At 45.6% G+C, this 21,547-nt stretch overlaps 1 protein-coding gene across 2 annotated transcripts in view; it reads left to right on the top strand.

The window, feature by feature from the left end:
- LOC122699442 (mucin-16-like) overlaps window positions 1-21,547 on the top strand; it is a 115,059-nt gene that overhangs the window by 39,218 nt on the left and 54,294 nt on the right. For both annotated transcript variants that reach the window (XM_043911379.1, XM_043911380.1), the window contains exons 7-17: window positions 620-6,070; window positions 7,713-7,837; window positions 7,934-8,001; window positions 10,382-10,554; window positions 13,022-13,057; window positions 13,279-13,344; window positions 15,551-15,681; window positions 15,777-15,844; window positions 16,933-17,105; window positions 20,237-20,272; window positions 20,923-20,988. In XM_043911379.1, the coding sequence (XP_043767314.1) occupies window positions 620-6,070; window positions 7,713-7,837; window positions 7,934-8,001; window positions 10,382-10,554; window positions 13,022-13,057; window positions 13,279-13,344; window positions 15,551-15,681; window positions 15,777-15,844; window positions 16,933-17,105; window positions 20,237-20,272; window positions 20,923-20,988 (6,393 nt within the window). The remainder of the gene's footprint in view (window positions 1-619; window positions 6,071-7,712; window positions 7,838-7,933; window positions 8,002-10,381; window positions 10,555-13,021; window positions 13,058-13,278; window positions 13,345-15,550; window positions 15,682-15,776; window positions 15,845-16,932; window positions 17,106-20,236; window positions 20,273-20,922; window positions 20,989-21,547) is intronic.

The raw sequence follows: 21,547 nt of genomic DNA, 5'->3' as shown, positions 1-21,547 counted from the left end.
AATTTTGTTTCTGTTATTTTTCTGATTTCTACTTGGGGGGAAAAAACTTATGTTGGTTTCCATTTTCAATTTTTCATTGTTCTCTTTTTATTTTCACACCCTTAATATTTGTAATGAACTCAGAAACTGATCTTTTAAAATTCTGTTCCTATTTTAAATAAATACTTTCAAACAAACCCACAACAACAAAAAAAGAATTCATGGAGGAGGTGCAGCCCAAGGTGAGTAAGGCAAGGAACATGCATGCTAAGTCGATTCAGTCATGACCAACTCTGTGACCCAATGGACTGAAGCCCGCCAGGGTCATCTGTCCATGGGTTTCTCCAGGCAAGAATACTGGAGTGGGTTGCCATGCACTCCTCCAGGGGATCTTCCGGACCCAGGAATCAAACCTGCATCTCTTACATCTCCTACATTGGCAGCCAGGTTCTTTACCACTAGCACCACCTGGGAAGCCCCAGGTAAGGTGAAGGCATTTTCCCATTCCAGAAGGATCTCAGCACATACCAGGCAGAGACATTTCTCTCCCTTTCTTGACGTGGAGACAAAATAAGCAATAGCCAACCCAGTAAATAGTAATCATGTTGTCCCAATTTTGTGTCCATCCTACACTTCACAGGATTATCAACAGGAGGGACAGAGGGGACAGAGACCACTGCCACAGCTCTGAAGACCACCGCCACAGTGACACTGACTACCAGAGTGTCTATTCCCACTTCAGGAATGCTGCCTCTCCTCAGGACATCAGATAAAAAGGCCAGCACAAGCACAATAGGAACGATCGTCACAACCCCAGATAGTCCAAAGATGACAGCCTCTTTGACCACCAGATCTGGAGATGAGACCAGCACTGCAGTTCCCATGACAACCTCATCTATTTTCAGTAGAGGACCAGAGACTACGCCCTCACTGGTCCCTAGTTCTGGGGTAGAGATCAGCACTGCAGTTCCCATGACCACCTCATCTATTTTCAGTAGAGGACCAGAGACTATACCCTCACTGGCCTCTAGTTCTGGGGCAGAAACCAGTGCAGCTGTTCCAACTCTGACTATTTCCTCGGATGAACCAGAGACCACAACCTCATGGGTCACCCATCCTGCAGAGACCAGTCCAACTGTTCCCAGGGCAATCTTGAATGTTTCTCATAGTGAATCAGACAGCACACCCCCAACAACTACAAGTTCTGGGAAAGAAGTCAGTACAGCTGTTCCAACTCCTACTGTCTCCCCTGAGGTACTGGGGATGGTGACCTCAGTGGTTGCTAGTCCTGGGACAGAGACCAGCTCAGCTGATCAAACTCTGGCTGTTTCCCCTGGTAAGCCAGAAACAACAGTTTCCTTGATTACCCATCCTGGGGCACAGGCCAATTTAAGTGTTCCAACTCCAACTGTCTCCCCTGATGTATCAAGGGTGGAAATCTCACCAACCACCATTTCTGGGGCAGAGACCAGCACGACTTTTCCAACTATGACTAATTTCCCACATGGACAAGAGACAACAGCCTCATGGGTCACCAATCATGGGACAGAAGCCAGTTCCATTTTTTCAACTTTGACTGTCTCCCCTGACGAACAAGATACAACAGCCTCATGGCTCCATTCCACAGAGACCAGCACACCTGATTCCAAAACAGCTCTGAATTTTTCCCCTAAAGAATCAGACAGCACATCTTCAGCAACCACCAGTCCAGGGGCAGAAGCCAGTTCAGCCACTCCAGTGATGACTGTCTCACCTAGCAAACCAGTGATGGTGACCTCACTGGCCATTAGTTCTGGGACAGACACCAGTACAACCCTTCCAACTTTGACTGGGTTCCTGCGTGAATCAGAGTCAACCGTGTCCTTGGTCACCCAGCCTCCAGAGTCCCACCCAACTGTTCCCAAGACAATGCCTATTTCCCAGAATGAATCAGGTACCATGCTCTCAGTGGTCACCAGTCTTGGGGCCAAAGTCAGCTCTGCTGTCCCAACTACAACTGTCTCACCTGGTGTATCAGGAATGGTGACCTCACTGGTTACCAGTTCCACAGCAGAGACTAGTTCAACTTCTACAACTCTGACTGATTTCCTACATGAATCAAAGACCACAGCCTCATGGGTCACTCATTCTGAGACAAAAGTCAGTTCAACCGTTCCAACTATGACTGTTTTCCCTGAGAAGTCAGATACAGCAGTCTCTTTGGTCACCCACCCTGAAAAGACCAGCCCAACTGTTCCCAGGAAAATCTCCAGTGTTTCCCATAGTGAATCAGACACCACATTCTCAGTGGCTACAAGTCCTGGGGAAGAATTCAGTTCAGCTGTCCCAGCTACAACTGTCTCACCTGCTGTATCAGGGATAGTGACCTCACAGGTTACCAGTTCTGTGGCACAGACCAGCACAACTTTTCCAACTGTGACTGGTTCTATGTACAAATCAGAGACAACAGCCTCAGGGGTCACCCATACTGAGACAGAAGCAAGTTCAGCAATTCCAACTATGACTAGTCCCCCTGGGAAGCCAGACACAACAATCTCACTGGTCATCCATCCTGAAGAGACCAGCCGAAGTATTCCCAGGACAACCCCCAGTGTTTCCCAGGGTGAATTTGACACAACACCTTCAATAGCCACTAGTCCTGGGGCAGAAGGCAGTTCAGCTGTCCCAGCTATGACTATCTCACCTGGTGTACCAGAGATGATGACCTCGTTGATTACCAGTTCTGTTGTAGAGGCTAGTACAACTTATCCAACTCTGACTGATTCCACACACAAACCAGAGACAACAGCCTCAGGGATCATCCATTCTGGGACTGAAACAATTCCAGTGGTTCCAACTATGACTGTTTCACCTGGGAAGCCAAATACAACAGTCTCGGCTGCCACCCATCCTGAAGAGACAAGCCCAACTTTACCCAGGACAACGCCCAATGTTTCCCATACTGAAACAGACACCACATTCTCAACAGCCACCAGTCCTGGGACGGAATCTAGTTCAGCAGTCCCAGCTACAACTGTCTCACCTAGTGTATCCAAGTTGGTGGCCTCTCTGGTTACTAGTTCTGGGGAAGAAATTAGTACCACTCTTCCAACACTGACTGCTTCTCCAGGTCAAGTGGAAATCACAGCCTCATGGGTGACTCATCCTGAGCCAAAAGTCAGTCCAGCTATTTCAACTCCAACTCTTTCCACTAGTGTACCACATACAGTGAACCCACAAGCCACCAGTTCTGAGATAAATGCTAGTATGGCTATTCCAGCTCTGACACTTTCTCCTGTTGAGCCAAAGACCACAGCCTCATTGGTCACTCATCCTGGGGTGCAGGCCAGTTCAGCTACTTCAGTTGTCCTCTCTACTATGCCAGGGTTGGTGACCTCACTTTTCACAAGTTCTGGGACAGAGACAAGTACAGCTTTTACAATTCCAACTGATTCTTCACATAAACCAGAGACAACAGCCTCATGGGTCATGCATTCTACGGAGACAAATACTCCTATTTCTAGAACAATTCCAAGTTTTCCTCATAGTAAATCAGACATCACACCCTCAATGGCTACAAGTTCTGAGGTAGAAGCCAGTTCAGCCATTTTAGCTACAACCATCTCCCCTAGTGTACCAGATGTTATGACATCTCTGATCACTAGTTCTAGAGCAGAGATCAGCACAACTTTTAGAACTATGACTGATTCTGCACACAAACCAGAGACAACAGCCTTAGCAGTCACCCACTCTGGGACAAAAACAAATTCAGCTATTCTAACTATGACTGTTTCCCCTGGGAAGCCAGATAAAACAGTCTCACTGGTCACCCATTCTGAAGAGACCAGCCACACTGTTCCAAGGACAACCTCCAATGTTTCCCAGGGTGAGTCGGACACCACACCCTCAACGACCACCAGTCCTGCCGCAGAAGTCAGTTCAGCTGTCCCAGCTATGACTGTCTCACCCAGTATACCAGAAATGGTGACCTCACTGGTTACCAGTTCTGAGGCAGAGACCAGTACCGCTTTTCCAACTTTGACTGATTCCTTATATGAATCAAAGACCACAGCCTCATGGGTCACCCATTCTGAGACAAAAGCCAGTTCAGCTGTTCCACCTTTTCCAACCCTGACTTCTTATTCTCACAAACTAGAGACAACAGCCTCAGAGGTCACCCATTCTGGGAAAGAAACAAGTTCAGTTATTCCAACTATGACTGTTTCTGCTGGGAAGCCAGATACAACAGTCTCAGTGGTCACCCATCCTGAAGAGACCAGCCCAACTGTTCCCAGGACAACCTCCAAAGTTTCCCAGAGTGAATCAGACACCACACCTTCAACAGCCACCAGTCCTGGGGCAGAAACCAGTTCAGCTGTCCCAGCTACAACTGTTCTGATTTTCTCTCCTGGAAAGCCAAATACAACCATCTCACTTGTTACCCATCCTGAAGAGACCAGTCCAACTGTTCCCAGGACAACCTTCAGTGTTTCCCATAGTGAATCAAACACAACACCCTCAGCAAACACTAGTCCTGAGGCAGAAACCAGTTCAACTGTCCCAGCTACAACTGTCTCACTTGGGGTTCCAGGGTTGGTGACCTCACTGGTTACCAGTTCCATGGCAGAGACCAGTATAGTTTTTCCAACTGTAACTGATTCCATGAACAAACCAGAGACTATAGCCTCAGAGGTCACCCACACAGAAACAAGTTCAGCTGTTCCAACTATGGCTGTTTCCCATGGGAAGCCAGATACAACAGTTTCACTGGTTACTCATCCTGAAGAGATCAGCCCAACTGTTCCCAGGATAACCTCCAATGTTTCCCAGAGTGAATCAGACACCATACCCTCAACAGCCACCAGTCCTAGGGCAGAAACCAGTTCAGCTGTCCCAGCTACAACTGTCTCACCTGGTGTGCCAGGGATGGTGACTTCCCCAGTTACCAGTTCTGGGACAGAGACCAGTACAGCTTTTCCAGCTCTGACTGGTTCCCTACATGAACCAAAGACCACAACTTCATGGGTCACCCGTTCTGAGACAAAAGCCAGTTCAACTGTTCAAACTATGGCTGTTTCCAATGGGAAGCCAGATATAACAGTCTCACTTGTCACCCATCCTGAAGAAACCAGTCCAACTGTTCCCAGGACAACCCCCAGTGTTTCCCATAGTGAATCTGACACCACACCCTTAATGGCCACCAGACCTGGGACAGAAACCAGTTCAGCTGTCCCAGCTACAACTGTCTCCCCTAGTTTACCAGATACAGTGAACTCTGAGACAGACACCACTAGGGCTGTTCTACCTCTGACTCTTTCTCCTGGTGAATCAGCAACCACAGCCTTATTAGTCACCTCTTCCAGTGCAGAGACAAGCACAAATTCTCCTGCTTCAACTGTTTCTCCTCATTTATCAGAAACCACAGCCTCACCATCCATCTGGCCTGAGTTGGAGACTAGTACAGCTCTTCCATCTCAGACTGTTTCTCTCAGTCCACCAAAAACATTCTCTCTCTTCACCATACCTGTGACCACGACAGCCAGAGTTGATTTAAATCCAACTGTTTCACTTGGTGTTCCCACAGAAACAGCCTCAGTCTCCACTGAGGAGACAGAAATCAGCACAACTATTGCAATGTCAGCTATTTCCCATGGTTTACCAGAGACCACAGGTTTACTGGCCACCAGTCCTGAAGCCAAGGCTGGTACAAGCCTCCCTGCTCTGACTCTTTCCCCTGGTGGTCTTGGGCCTTCCAGGACCCCTGCAACAACCATTGAGCTTTATACTGTAACTTCTGGGAACACAGAAACCTCACCACCTGCAACCTCAGTTGAACACTCAGAATTTCCCAAAACTGTAACAGGGGACACTGTGACCTTGAGACCATCAGAGACCACGATGCGACCTAAAACCAGTCATGTGGAAGGATTAAGTACAGCCACTATCCTGAAAACCACCACTGTTGAGACCACTCATTTAGCTGCCACAGGTTCAGGCCCCACTGTGGCCGAGACCACAACCACCTTCAACACACTGGCTGGAAGTCCTTTTGCCCATGTGACCACACCTGCAACATCCACCTTGGCCTCTGTGACTGTGACTTCAGGAACAAGTAAGAATAATGTTTTTATTGTGATAAAATACAATATATATGTATATATATGAAATAATTGGAATATTATTACCCACTCCAGTATTCTTGCCTGGAAAATCCCATAGGCAGAGGAGCCTGGCAGACTATTGTCCATAGAGTTTCAAAGAGCTGGACACGACTAAGCAACTCAGCATATATGAAATAGTATATACATTTACCAATCATATGTAAATGGGTAATTCAGCAGCATGAATTACATTGGCACTGTTGTGCAAACATTTCCACTACCTGTTTTCAAAATTTTTTTATCACCCTGAACAGGGTCTGTGAACTCATTAGGCAAAAATTCCCCCTTTCCCACTCCTTCCAGCCCATGTTAACATCTAATCTATTCACAGTCTATATGAATTTGCCTATTATAGGTATTTCATATAAGAGGGATCATACAACATATGTTTCCTTCTGTGTCTGGCTTATTTTGTTAAGCATGATATCTTCAAGGTTCATCCATGTTGTAGTGTTTATCAGAACTTCATTTCTGTTTGTTGTTGCTGTTTAGTCACTAAGTCATGTCAGATTCTTTTGAGACCCCGTGGACTGTAGCACTCCAGGCTTCTCTGTCCATGGGATTTTCCAGGCAAGAATATTGGAGTGGGTTGCCATTTCCTTCTCCAGGGATCTCCTTGACCCAAGGATCGAACTCGCATCTTCTGCATTGGAAGAGTAATATTCCATTTGTATGGATGGACCACATTTTGTCCGGTCATCTGTTGGACACTCAAGCTGTGTCCATCTTTTGGCTATGATGAATAATGCTGCTATGAACTTGGGTGTGCACCAATCTGTCTGAGTCCCTCTTGGGTATATACCTAGAATAGAAATTGCTAAGTCATTTGGTGAATTAGCTTGTTAGGGCTGCCTTCACAAAGTACAACAAACTGAGTGGCTTAAGCAACAGAAATGTATTGTCTCACAGGTCTGGAGGCTGGAGGGGGACCCTGGGAGAATGCACAGAATATGAACTGTGAAATTAACCCATCTTGGGTGGGGAGGGAGCTAAGATATTTATCCACCAACTCCCAAGAATCATTGCTACAGGGATGCTCCCTGGGCCTAAGTCCCCTAAGACAAAGAGATGCAGGTGCTGGTACGTGCTGAAATGGTAAGAGCAAAGAGGAAGTGGGAATAAGGTGATCAATTCTGCATCCCAAGAACCTACATGTTGTTGTTGTTGCTTTTGCAGTCACTAGGTCATGTCCGACTTTTCGCAATCCCATGGACTATAGCCCACCAGTCTCCTCTGTCCATGAGATTTCCCAGGCAAAAATACCGGAGTGGGTTGCCATATCCTTCTCCAGGGAATCTTCCCAACCCAGGGATTGAACCTGTGTCTCCTGCATTGGCAGGCAGGTTCTTTACCACTGAGCCACCAGGGATGCCCTTAGAATCCACGTAATCCCAAGCAAACTGGGATGGTTGGTCAGCTGATACGGGAGGATCTTGGACAAGGACTGCTGCATGAGGTGTCTCAGGTGGGACAGCCTCTGCCAGACCCCCACTTGGGCAATGGAGTTGAGGTGTGTCCTCAGAGCCTTAGCTTCCGCCCTTAGCCCAGGCTTGACTCAGGACTGGCCTCATTTTACTGTCCTTGCCATTGCAGCTGCAATTCCTTTCTTGATGCCTTTTACTGTCAACTTCACCATCACCAACCTGAACTACACAGAAAACCTGGGAAACTCAGACTCTAAGATATACAAAGCCACTGAGAGAGACCTGCAGCTGCTGGTGAGAGACCCGCACCAATGCCCACCTTGCCTCGACCTCCCAACAAACACCCTGCTGTCTGTTCCCTCTCACTCCTCTCCTTCTCATTCTTTCCAGCTCAGGCCTTTGTTCAGAAACAGCAGCATTGGTTCCCGGTACGCCGGCTGTAGACTGACCTTGCTCAGGTGAGACGTCTTCCAAAACCACTTCCCAGGGAACTAAGATCCCACATGCTACGTGGCATGGCCAAAAGATTAAAAAAGAAGAAGAATGAGTGCATAATAACCGTATCTCTCCTACCCCCACCCCCCGCCAAAAGAAAAGCATAATGAGGAAGGGGGTCATTGTTTCTATTTTTCCACAATATTACTATCTGGCTTTAGTGGAAGACACAGCAAAATATATGCTTCTGCATTCCATATTTTACAATATTTCACCTTGTGGCCTCTGGAGAAAAAAAATCTTTGTATACTCTAGAAAGAGTAAAAGTGAAAATAATATCTTAGTATTACTATGAAAATAGTTTTCACTTGGTGGATGCCCTGTAAGGTTAAGGAACTCTAGGGGTGTCTGGGCTGCACTTTGAGAACTATGTACTATGCTATAGGGACATGTGATGGGAATACTTTGAAGAGCATGGATAACAGCAAGCCGAATTCCCAGACAAGAGAGGAACGGCATCTTTCTTCCCTCCTGAAAAAGCCGCTGCTTTGGGTGAATCACCATAGGGTCAGCTTAAATTCAAGACAAAGATATTTTTTTCCTTGATTTATTTATTTAAAATATGTTTTCATGGAACTAGTTCTTTTTATATATAACATTTTTAAATTGGAGTATAATTGCTTTTGCAGTAGGAAATGGCAACCCACTCCAGTTTTCTTGCCTAGAAAAGTAGACAGGGAGTGTACTAGGGGCTGGTAGGTGAAACAATGAGCTTGAATCTATTAATAAAAAGAGTGAGAATAATATTGAAGTGAAGTGAAGTGAAGTCGCTCAGTCATGTCCAACTCTTTGCGACCCCATGGACTGTAGCCAACCAGGATCCTCAGTCCATGGGATTTTCCAGGCAAGAGTACTGGAGTGGGGTGCCATTTCCTTATTACTGAGCCATAAAAAGGAACAAAATTGGGTCATTTGCAGACATGTGGATGGACTTTGAGAGCATCATACAGAGTGAATAATTCAGAGAGAGAAAAACAAATATCATAAATTAACACATAATTGAATCTAGAGAAATGGTATAGATGATTTTATTTGCAAAACAGAAATGGAGACACAGATGTAAAGAACAAATCAATGGATGTCAAGACAGAAGGGGGGATGGAAGGAATTGGAAGATTCTGAGTGACATATATACACTACTGATTTGCTATGTATAAAATAGACAACTGAGGGGAACATACTGTATAGAACAGGGAACTCTACTTAATGCACTCTGGGACCTGAATGAGAAGGAAGTCCAAAGGGGAGGGTGCATATGTAAATATATGGCTAATTCGCTTTTCTCTATGGTAGAAACTAACAAACATTGTAAAGCAGCTATACTCCAATGAAAATTAATTTTAAAAAATTAAAACTTAATAAAAAGAATGGGGACAAAAGAAAGAAACTGAGCTGAGGAGTGGCCCTGCAGAGAACTGCACTTAGGAGCTGGAGGGATCTGGAGCCCCACATAAGACGGAAAAAGATGTGTTTGAAAAAGCAGATGAAACCCAGGGAAGAGTGCTGAACTAGGGACTTCCCTGGTGGTCCAGTGGCTAAGACTCCACACTCCCAATGCAGGGGGGCTGGGTTCCATCCCTGGTCAGGGAACTAGAGCCCACACATGTCGCAGTGAAGACCTGGCATAGCCAAAACAATAAAATAAAACATAAATATTTTTTTAAAAAACAGGGAAGTGATCCTAAAAAGGGTAAAAATGAACTTATCTACAAAATGAAAACAGAGTTACAGATGTGGAGAACAAACATAGTTACCAGCAGGTAAAGTGCAGGAAGGGATAAATTGGGAGACTGAGATTGATATATACACACTACTCTATACAAAACAAGGGCTTCCCTGGTGGCTCAGATGGTTAAGAATCTGCCTGCAATGCAGAAGACCCGGGTTCAATCCCTGGGTGGGGAAGATCTCCTGGAGAAGGAAATGGCAACCCACTCCAGTACACTTGCCTGGAAAATCCCATGTACGGAGAAGCCTGGTAGGCTACAGTCCCTGGGGTCGCAGAGTCAGACACGACTGAGTGACTTCACTTCATCATACAGAACAGATAACTCATTTATATAGATAACTAAGGACCTACTCTATACCACAGGGAACTCTACTCAATACTCTGTTATGGCCTAGGTCTATATGGGAAATGAATCTTAAGAAGAGTGGATACATGTCTAACTAATTCACTTTGCTGTACAACAGAAACTAACACAATACCGTAAATCAACTATCCTCCAATAAGAATTTTAAAAAAAAAAAAACCAAGGAGTGCAATTGAAGGGGAAGCATTGTCAAGAGCATCCAACCTTTAAGTGTCCTTCACGTTCCTGTTCTGTGTCCCTTCTTCCCCAGGGCTGATAAGGATGAAAGAAGCACCAGGATGGATGCGGTCTGCACCTACCGCTCAGATCCCACAGGCTTCAGGCTGGACACGGAACGTCTGTATTGGGAACTAAGCCAGCAGACCCAGGGTGTCACTCGGCTGGACCACTACACCCTGGACAGGAACAGTCTCTACGTCAATGGTGAGTAGCTCTGTGCTAGCTGGGGTCTCCTCCTGCTCCCCAGATGGGGTCTCCTTGCAGTGTAATTTCTCTGTACCCACTTTCATAGTTCTGGAACAACCTAGAATTTCCATAGGGACTCAGTTCTCTCCCCCTCAGAACAGCTTAAAAGGAACTTTTCAGGTCTGGAAATAAACATCCCCTCCAAAGTCTTCTTCATTCCAATGACCTTTCACAGAAGCCCAAATGGACACACAGACATCTAGGAAGAAAGCAAGCCCATGGAGGTCACTAGGGTTAACTCTTCCCCGAGAAACAATGGGTTTGCAATGCAGTGACTAATCCTCATGTCTTTATTTTTCCCAACCAGCTTGTGGTCCTTTACTCACTCTCCAAGGGCCTGCTGGAACACCACCCCACCCAAGAAACAAACAACAAAACTGTTAATAGTGTTTTTAGCAACAAATTCCTTTGCAATAATGCTCTTAGCAACAATACCTACAATAACACCTGTGCTAAAGGCTAGTATTTATTGAGGGACCCATGTTCTAGAGCGTTATATGTATTATGCCTTGGTAATCCTGCCCAACATGGAGTTTTATGAATATTTGGAATTTTATGTATATTTTGCAGTTTTACGTATATTTTTGGAGTTTTTTGTATATTTTACAGAGGAACAAACAAGGCTCAGGAAGAGAAATCCATTTTTCCAAGACCAGAGGAACTAATACAAGTGGTAGAATTGAGACTCAAACCTAAACTGACTCTAAAAACTAAGCCCACCTAATTACTAGGCTACACTGCAGACTAACCCAGCTAAATACCAAGCTCAATATTAGGATGGAATAGCATATTAAAGGACTTCTAGGGACTTCTCTGCTGATCCAGTGGCTAAGACTCTCAATACAGGGGACCCAGGTTCAATCCCTGGTCAGGGAACTAGATCCCACATGCTACAATTAAGAGTTCACATGCCCATGTCTCCTGCATAGGTCGGTTCAGTTCAGTCACTCAGTCGTGTCCGACACTTTGTGACCCCATGAACTGCAGCACGCCAGACCTCCCTGTCCATCACCAACTCCCGGAGTCCACCCAAACCCATGTCCATTGAGTCGGTGATGCCATCCAACTATCTCATCCTCTGTCGTCCCCTTCTCCTCCTGCCCTCAATCTTTCCCAGCATCAGGGTCTTTTCAAATGAGTCAGCTCTTCGCATCAGGTGGCCCAAGTATTGGAGTTTCAGCTTCAACATCAGTCCTTCCAATGAACACCCAGGACTGATCTCCTTTGGGATGGACTGGTTGGATCTCCTTGTAGTAGACAGGTTCTTAACCATTGAGTCACCAAAGAGGATCCTAGCCATGATCCAAAACCATACTTATTCAAATCCTCTTTCCCCGATTTTCTCTTATTCTCCAACTTTATACTCTCTGGCTGATCCCCAAGTCTCTCTCTCTCTTCCTCTCTCTCACTATCTCAATCCCAACATCACAGAAGTCTAAGAACTATGCTGTCAAAGCTCAAGCTTTGTCTTTGGAGAGTTGGGGAGTGAGAGAAATTCAAAGAGCAAGGACAAAATTATATATCATGGATGAAGAAACACAAATAAGGCTGAAAACACTCACAGGAAATTGTCGTCCTTATTGTTCACTTGATAAAGCCCAAGTGGCTCAGATGTAAAGAAGATGCCTGCAATGTGGGAGACCTGGGTTCAGTCCCTCGGTCAGGAGAATGGAATGGCAATCCACACCATTGAGATAGTGACAGAAAGGGAGAGAAAGAGAGACTTGGGGGTCAGCCACAGAGTATAACGTAGGAGAATAAGAGAAAATCGGGGAAAGAGGATTTGAATAAGAATGGTTCTGGATCATGGATAGGGTCCTCTTTGGTGGTTCAGTGGTAAAGAACCCATCTACCTATGCAGGAGACATGGGTTCAATCCCTGAGTTGGGAAGATCTCCTGGAGAAGGGAATGGCAACCCACTCCAGTTTTCTTGCCTAGAAAATTCCATGGACAGGTCCATGGGGTTGCAAAGAGTTGGACATGACTGAGAGACTAACACATTTACTTGGTGAGGTTGATAATATTCCAGGCAGCTGGTAAATTCCCAACAATACTAAGAGTGATTTGATCATTGTTTTCTTTGAGGTTAATGGTTATGAGGATGAAATTAATCAGAAGGACCAGAGTAAGAGGCAGTTCACTCAAAAAGAGTAACCATCAGGACCGCCCCAGTGGTCAAGTGATTAAGACTCTGCCCTCCCAATGCAGGGGGCACAGGTTTGATCTCTAGTCAGGGACCTAAGATCCCACATGCTGCACTGGGTGGCCAAAAAATAAAAACAAAGAAGAACCATCATTATTTATTGGTGAATCTCAAAGAAAATACTCAGGAAGGTTTGTGAGTTTGTGTTTCTAGTTCTACACTTCACTCCTTTCTTAATGTTCTCCCATCATCTTATGCTTTCTTTCTGCCTCTCCTTGCAGGTTACAACCATCGGGACTGGATCCCCACCACCAGCAGTGAGTAATGAGGGCTCAAATGTTTCCATGACCCTGGGACCCTTCCACCCTAAGTGTGCTCCCTGGGAGGAAGGCATGCCCCATCCCCCAAATCCTCAGCCCCACAATAGCCTCAGACCAGCAAAAGTTTCAGGTTAAACCAAGGAACAGATGCAAGTTTCCATCAACCACTGTTGCCTCTCATAGCTTTATGAAAGGCCCCAACAATTTTATTCTTTCAGCTCCAGTGACCTCCACCTTCTCCCCAGGACCTCCAGCATCTCCAACTTCCATCCCCAGCTCTACAGGTAGGAATCTAACCTTTGGATCTCATGAAACTTCAACTTCCATTCAATGGCTGATGGATACTTGCATGGTCTGGACCCTGATGCCCACAGAGCCTCAGCCCATCCCACTGTCTACCCTGCTGCCTAGTCCAGCCTCATTTCTGTTCCCGCAGGGCCCAAACAGCCGTCCATCCTTACTGTTCTTGGAACTGACTGTTCTAGGAACTCAGCTATGCTTGGTTCTCGCTTGTTCTCTGGATCTCATCTCAGCATGTTCTTGCTCAGACACCACCTCCTAGAAAACAGCTTTTCTCTAGCTGATCTCTGGGCTTCCCTGGTGGCTCAGAGGTTAAAGCATCTGCCTGCAATGCGGGAGACTTGAGTTCGATCCCTGGGTTGGGAAGATCCCCTGGAGAAGGAAATGGCAACCCACTCCATTACTCTTGTCTGGAGAATCCCATGGATGGAGGAGCCTGATGGGCTATGGTCCACGGGGAGTCGACACGACTGAGCGACTTCACTTTCAGCTGATCTCTATTTCTGTGAACAGTTTCCTCCTGGAAATTACTACTATTCTGTTACTGGGAACGTGGAGCAAAGGGAACCCTTGTACACTGTTAGTGGGAATGTAAATCGATGTAGCCACTGAGCAAAACAGTATGGAGGTTTCTCAAAAAACTAAAAGTAGTTGATCCAGCAGTTTAACTCTTGGGTATATATAGCCAAAGAAAACAAAAACACTGATTCGAAAAGACACTGCACCCCCAATGTTCAGAACAGCACTATTTATAATTGTCAATTGTTTAGTTGCCTTCATCGGCAACCTAAGTGTCCATCGACAGATGAGTGAATAAAGATCTGACAACACAAACACACGCCATGGAATACTACTCCATCTTAAAAAAGAATGAAATTTCGCCATTTGTTAGCAACCTGGATGGACTTGAAGGGCATTATGCTTAGTAAAATAAATCAGACAGAGAAAGACAAGTACTGTATGATATCACTTATATGTGGAATCTAAAAAAATACAAGCTAGTTAATATAACAATAAAGAAGCTGACTCACAGGTATAGAGAACAAAGTAGTGGTTATCAGTGGGAGTTGGGGAAGGGGCAATACAGAGGTGGGGAGGGGGAGATACAAACTATTGGGTGTAAGACAGATTCAAGGATGTATTGTACAACACAGGGAATGTAGCCAATATTTTGTAATAGCTGCAAATGGAAATAGTTGCAAATTTAAAACTGTATAAAATTTTTTAAATCATTCAAAAAATTTTTAATAAATGTAGACTTGTCAATGAAATATATAAGGTGCACTTTTTTTTCAGTTTTTATTAGGATATGTTGTGTTAGTTTCAGGTGTATAGCAAAGTTCTACACATATCTATATCCACTCTTTTTTTAGATTATTTTCCCATATAGACCATGTAATGACGCATATAGGTCATTACAGAGTGTTGAGTTCCCTGTGATATACAGCAGGTCCTTATTAGTGATCTATTTTATATATAGTACTGTATATATGTCAATTTCAATCTCCCAGTTTATTCCTCCCTCCCTCCTTCCCCCTCTGGTAACCATAAGTTAGGATTAATAGAACATATAAAATGCACATTTTAAAAAGTTACTGCTCAGCCCAGGTTGGATGCATGAGACAAGTGCTCAGGGCTGGTGCACTGGGAAGACCCAGAGGGATGGGATGGAGAGGGAGGTGGGAAGGGGTTCAGGATGGGGAACACATGTAAATCCTTGGTTGATTCATGTCAATGTATGGCAAAAACCACTACAATATTATAAGGTAATTAGTCTCCAACTAATAAAAATAAATGAAAAAAAAGAAAATACTTAACACAGAAAAAAAAAGTTACTGCTATTTTGATTTTCTTGAATTTTTTCAAGTATTTGTGGCTTAAAGCTTGAGCTCAAAAGGTCTTGGTACCTCCTGTTCCTACAAAATTGCCCACAACACGTCAGCCTTTTGGACACTCTGGGATAAGGGAGTTGAGGTTCCCTTTCAAGTTGATGTCACACTTCTAAGACAAAGGTCCCTTCTCCTCCTCTGGCTGGCTGAGGAGTGGGAGGGTATCCCAGTGGGCTATCTCAGTCTGACTCACCTACTGTACAGTGATGCCCAGAGAGATGCCCCTAGTCCCTTCCCCCCTCCGCCTTGAACAGCTCAGACCTAAGACTGACAGGTCTCCTCTCTCTCTTTCTCCCTCCAGTTGCAGACACGGGCCCAGCCCTGGTGCCATTCACCCTTAATTTCACCATCACCAACCTGTTCTATACCCCAGACATGGGGCGCCGAGGATCCGAGAAGTTCAACGTCACTGAGAAGGTTCTGAATCACCTGGTGAGCGCCCTCAGTCCCTGCGCTGGCCTGCCCCGTCCTCACCCCACCCAGCACCTCGGCCCCTCCCGCTCATCCCCCTCTCAACTCCTCCTCAGCTTGGTCCTCTGCTCAGGAACACCAGTGTCGGCCCGCTCCACTCTAACTGCAGACTGACCCTGCTCAGGTAAGGCACGGCTCCCCCCCGCCCCACACACACCACCTGAAGGGCGGCACTGTTACAGGCCAGCCCACCTGGAGGGGAAGACCTGTGGTTCATGATGTGGTGGGACAGCTGTTGTCTGGCCGCTCAGTTGGATCCGACTCTTTGAGACCCCATGGACAGTAACCCGCCAGGCCCCTCTGTCCATGGGCGTCTCCAGATGAGAATACCGGAATGGGTTGCCATTTCCTCCTCCGGGGGATCTTCCCAACCCAGGGATTGAATCTGCACCTCCTCTGTCTCCTGCACAGGCAGGAGGATTCATTAAGAGAGAGACTGTTACCAACCAGGGTTCTTGTCCTTCTACATAGAAATTGATCAGATGCCAGACAGGAAATCCAGGCAAGGCTTTCTTGGAGTTCCTGCTGAAGCAGTGGGGGAGTGAGAGTGAGCAGCGGTTCCCTTGTTTGTTTGCTCCTGAGGGACAGAGCAAACTGGTCCCTTATGTGGGGTGAGGATAGGGGTGCTTCCAGGGGGTCAGGCCAGAGGGGTGACTTGGGTGGTCTGCCCACCCATTTGGTGGTGCTGTGTGCAAGGTGCATCCGTAGCACCCTATTTTTGCTCCCAAGCCTCTGTTTTTGTTAAGTGGCAGTTGGGTTTTTTGTTGTTGTTGTTCTCTTTGTATTTTGTTGTCCATAACTTGCCCCAACAGCTGGGGCAGCGGTAAAGAGCTTGCCTGCCAATGTAGGAGATGCAAGAGACATGGGTTCAATCCCTGGGTTGAGAAGATCCCCTGAAGAAGGAAATGACAACCCACTCCAGTATTCTTGCCTGAGAAATCCCATGGACAGAGGAGCCTGGCGGGCTACAATCCATGGGGTCACAAGTAGTCAGACACAACTGAGCAAGTGAGCACACGCACACATACGCTCAGTTATTTTTAGCCCATTATATTTTCTTCATATTTTATTGCTGGAGGAGACATTTGTCCAAGTGCAAGCCCTGCATCAAAGAGTCTTACATCCCAGGTCCCAGCCTATTTCAAGATGAACAAAGTATATAACTCCCCCACGTCTCTAAATGCCTCTATTCCTCTGTTCCTGCCATCCTAGGGCTGAAAAGGATGGAGCAGCAACTGGAGTGGATGCCATCTGCACCTACCATCCTGACCCCACACGTCCTGGGCTGGACAGAGAAAAGTTGTACCAGGAGCTGAGCCAGCTGACTCATGGTGTCACCAGGATGGGCAACTACACTTTGGACAGTAACAGCCTCTATGTCAATGGTGAGTGTCCGTGTTGCAGCCAGGGTCCCCTACAGTCCCATGTCTGTCTATACCAATAGTTCTCAACCTGGAAAGACTCTGCATCATCCCAGGGGATATTTGACAATGTCCGGAGACATTTTCAAGTCATCACTGAAGGGGTGCTAGTGACATCTAGTGGTTAGAGGCCAGAAGTGCTACTAAAGATTTCTTGTTCAGTCGCCAAGTCGTGTCTGACTCTTTGCAACCCCATGGACTGCCACACGCCAGGCTTTCCTGTCCATCACCATCTTCTGGAGTTTGCCCAAGTTCATGTCCATTGAATCGGTGATGCCATCCAACCATCTCATTCTCTGTTGCCCTCTTCTGCCTCAAATCTTTCCCAGCATCAGGGTCTTACTAAACATCCCACAATGCAAAAGGCAGCCTCCCCACCATGAAGAACTCTTTAGGCCAGTGGTCCTCAGCCTTTTTGACACCTGGGGCTGGTTTTGTGGAAGGAAATGTTTCCACGAACCAGAGTGGAGGTGGAGGGGGCATGGTTTGGGAACGATTCAAGCACATTACATTTATTGTGTACTTTATTTCTATTAATTGTGATATGTAATGAAATATATACCTGAGCTTCCCAGGTAGCTCAGTGGTAAAGAAGCTGCCTGCTAATGCAGGAGATTCGAGTTTGATTCCTGGGTTGGGAAGGTCCCCTGGAGGAGGAAATGGCAACCCACTCCAGTATTCTTGCCTGGAAAATTCCATGGACAGAGGAGCCTGGTGGGCTACAGTCTGTGGGGTTGCAAAGAGTAGAACATGATGGAACATGCACACACACAACACACCACAGCATCATTGGCAACAGTGCCCCACCAAGACTGATAACCGCATCCGTAGAATCCCAGGGAAGGGGGAGCCTGATGGGCTGCCGTCTATGGGGTCACACAGAGTCGGACACAACTGAAGCGACCTAGCAGCAGCAGCAGCAGCTAATTCTTACCAAAAGTTTCTTACGTGCCAGGAATTATGATAAGGACTTTATTTATGTGATCTTATGTTAATTTTATCCCAAACTCTGTGACTTATTCCACTCATTTTTACAGACAGCCATCATACATTCAGGCAGGAAATCATTTGCCTCAGATAATCCATCCATAATGCAAGGGAGAGTCAAGACTCAAATGGAAGGTCAAGTCTAAATCCCAAGTTCTGAACCACAAGGCAACACTGTAGACCACCCAGTGCAAGCCTGTCAGTACAGGAAGAGAGAGGGTTTGACAATCTCGAGCCAACAATCCAACCTGATGCTTGGTTAGTTATTTCCTTCTATGTCAGCTTGGACATGTCCTTTATATGTGGTTTGGAATATATATTTTACTGGATTGACAATGGCACATCCTGTTTGGTGTCTGTAGAAGGTTTAACTCCAGGATTGGGACTAACTGAAAGCGTATTAATAATATGGAGATTGATGAGTGACAGATCCCTGTTCTATGTGATGCTGGACAAGCCATGTGACCTCGCCGGGCTCTAAGGTCCCATCTACAGAATGGACTAAACACACATACCACACAGGATTGTAACAATCCAAGTAAATCACAGAGCTCCCCTTAGTCCAGCCTTCACTCACCTCCCTCAGAGTATCAAAGACATGCAATCCATTATGGAAAGAACATCGTAAAAAATTCTCTTCTCGACTCACAGACTTAGAGAATGAACTTATGGTTGCCGGGGCGGGGTCAGAGGATGGGTGAAAGGGACAGCTAGGGAGTTGGGGATGGACATGTACACACTGCTATATTTAAAATGGATAACCAACAGAGACCTACTGTATAGCACAGGGAACTCTGCTGGATGTTATGTAGCAGCCTAGATGGGAGGGGAGTTTGGGGGAGAATGGATACATGTGTATGTATGGCTGAGTCCCTTCACTGCTTGCCTGAAACTATCATAACATTGTTAATGCAATATACCCCAATACAAAATAAAAAGTTAAAAAAATAATAAAATGCATCATCATCATTGAAAAAACAAAAAAAAAAATGATCTTTTCCCCAGTTTCTTTCAGGCTCCAATCTTTATACCATTCATCTGAACTTCGAGTCTGTTCTCTTTCTCACTACCCAACCCCAGATCCAAATTTTCTCTGTTTTAAACCTCATGCATCCCCCTTCTTCCATCTCATTGTACCTTTATCTCCACATACCACTCTCCCCACCTGCCACAATTTTTCAGTTCTACATCACACACACACACACACACACACACACAAAGAAAAAAACCAGAAACTAAGTCAGCAAAGATCATACTATCATAAAAATTTTGTGGTGGGAGAGAAGGTGAAAGAGCAAGGATAAAATTGTGTTTAGAGACTGAGAGAGCATGGACAAGGCCTGGAGCACACACACACTCATTCATAAATTTTCCCCATTACCTTTGTAGTGTTTAGCATTGTTTCTGATGCATTCCCAATAAATAGAGCCAGATACTACTAATGCATTTTAATTTTGGCAATAATTTCTACTGTGCAGCCAAATGAATCAGCCATACATATTCATACATCCCCGCCTTTTGGACTTCCTCCCCATTCAGGTCACCGCAGCACCTTGGGTAGAGTTCTCTGTGCTATAAAGTAGGTTCTCATTAATCTATTTTATACACAGTATCAATAGTGTATACAGGTCAATCCCTATCTCCCAATTCCACCCACTCTGCCTTCCCCCCTTGGTGTCCATACATTGGTTGGATGGCATTACTGACTTAATGGATGTGAGTTTGAGCAAACTCTGGGAGATAGTGAAGGACAGGAAAGCCTAATGTGCTGCAGTCTGTGCGGCTGCAAAGAGTCAGACACAACTTAGTGACTGAACAATAACATCTATACGTTTGCTTTCTGCATCTGTATAGAGTAGAAGCTAACACAACATTGCAAAGCAACTATATTCCAATAAAAATTAAAACACTTTGGCAATAACAATAGTGATGATGTTCATTGTTATTTTCAAAGGACAAGGTACAGAAGGACACAGAATAAGACGTAACCATTATTGTTCATGTGGATCTCAGAAAATTTGTTAATTTCATTTCTAGGTCTGCCATCCAACTCCTTAACTGTGACCCATCGTAACAGTCCTTCTGTACTCTTTTCTCCCTTTGTGCAGGTTATAACCGTCAGTACGGGAGGCCCACCACCAGCAGTGAGTATTTCAAACCGTGCTTCTTCAATGCCCACTGGACCCTTATTCCCCAGAGCACATCTTTCAGCAGAGAAGTTCCCAATGCCTTCTCCCTAAATGCCCAGCCGTGGCCTCAGAGCAGCTCCTAACCTACCCAAGTTCTTGTTCTGAGTCAAGATAGAAACACAGGGACTTCCCTCTTGGTCCAGTGGGTAAGACTTCACCTTCCAATGTAGGGGGTGTCGGTTTGATCCCTGGTTGGAGAGACTGCATGCTTGCTCAGTTGTGTTCAACTCTTTGTGACCCTGTGGATTATAGCCCACCAGGCTCCTCTGTCCACGGGATTCTCTAGGCAAGGACACTGGAGTGGGTTGCCATGCCCTTCTCCAGGGGATCTTCCCAACCCAAGGACTGAACCTGCATCTCCTTCGTTTCCGGCACTGGCAAGTGGATTCTTTATCACTGAGCCACCTGTAGAAGATCCCACATGCCTCATGACCAAAATACTAAAGCAGAAGCAATACTGTAACAAATTCAGTAAAGACTTCAAAAGTGGCCCACATCAAAAAAATTTTTAAGATAGAAATCCAAATTCCAATGAAAAATTTCTGCTTCTACAATCTGTTCCAGATGGAACTCAGTCATTTTCCCCTTTTTTTTTTTTTCCTCAGCTCCAGTGACTTCTACATTCTCTCTGGAATCTTCCACATCTCTGTCCCCCATCCTCAGCTCTACAGGTAGGACCTGCTCTCTGGGACCTAGGAAACTTCGACTCTGCACTGTCTGGTCCCTATTGGCCACCCAGCCTCATCCTGTCCCAGTTTTTCTCTCACACTTTCTAAGCTTTGGCCACATCAGAGGATTGTTCTACTGTCCTAACCTCTGTCTTGCCTTTTTAGTAGCCCTTTCTGGAGATCAGGTATGCCTAGCAACTTATTTAACTTTCACATCTCAGCTTGATCACCACACCTTCACCGAAAGACCTTCCATAAACACTTAAACGATACAACATTTCTCCTGAATCCATACCTGGCTCACGGGTTTTTCTGTATCATATCACCTTAGTATTTCTTTCACGGAATTTACTCCAGCTTGCTTTATTCAGTCTTTGTGTATTTGTCACCCTGGAGCTTAACACCTGATCAGGATTCACTTTATATTTATTGATTGGATGAATGGAGCAATCTCTGTATAGGTTCAAATTTGTGGATTGTATTTGAACATCCAGAAAATCATTTAGGATCTTAGTCCCGAGTTGATTCTTGCTCCATATCCTCGTCTGAGGGCCCCTGAATC

The sequence above is a fragment of the Cervus elaphus genome, chromosome 9 (genome assembly GCF_910594005.1).
Source record: "Cervus elaphus chromosome 9, mCerEla1.1, whole genome shotgun sequence".
In the NCBI taxonomy this organism is placed as follows: domain Eukaryota; kingdom Metazoa; phylum Chordata; class Mammalia; order Artiodactyla; family Cervidae; genus Cervus; species Cervus elaphus.
This window is presented reverse-complemented; position numbering and strand designations above follow the sequence as displayed.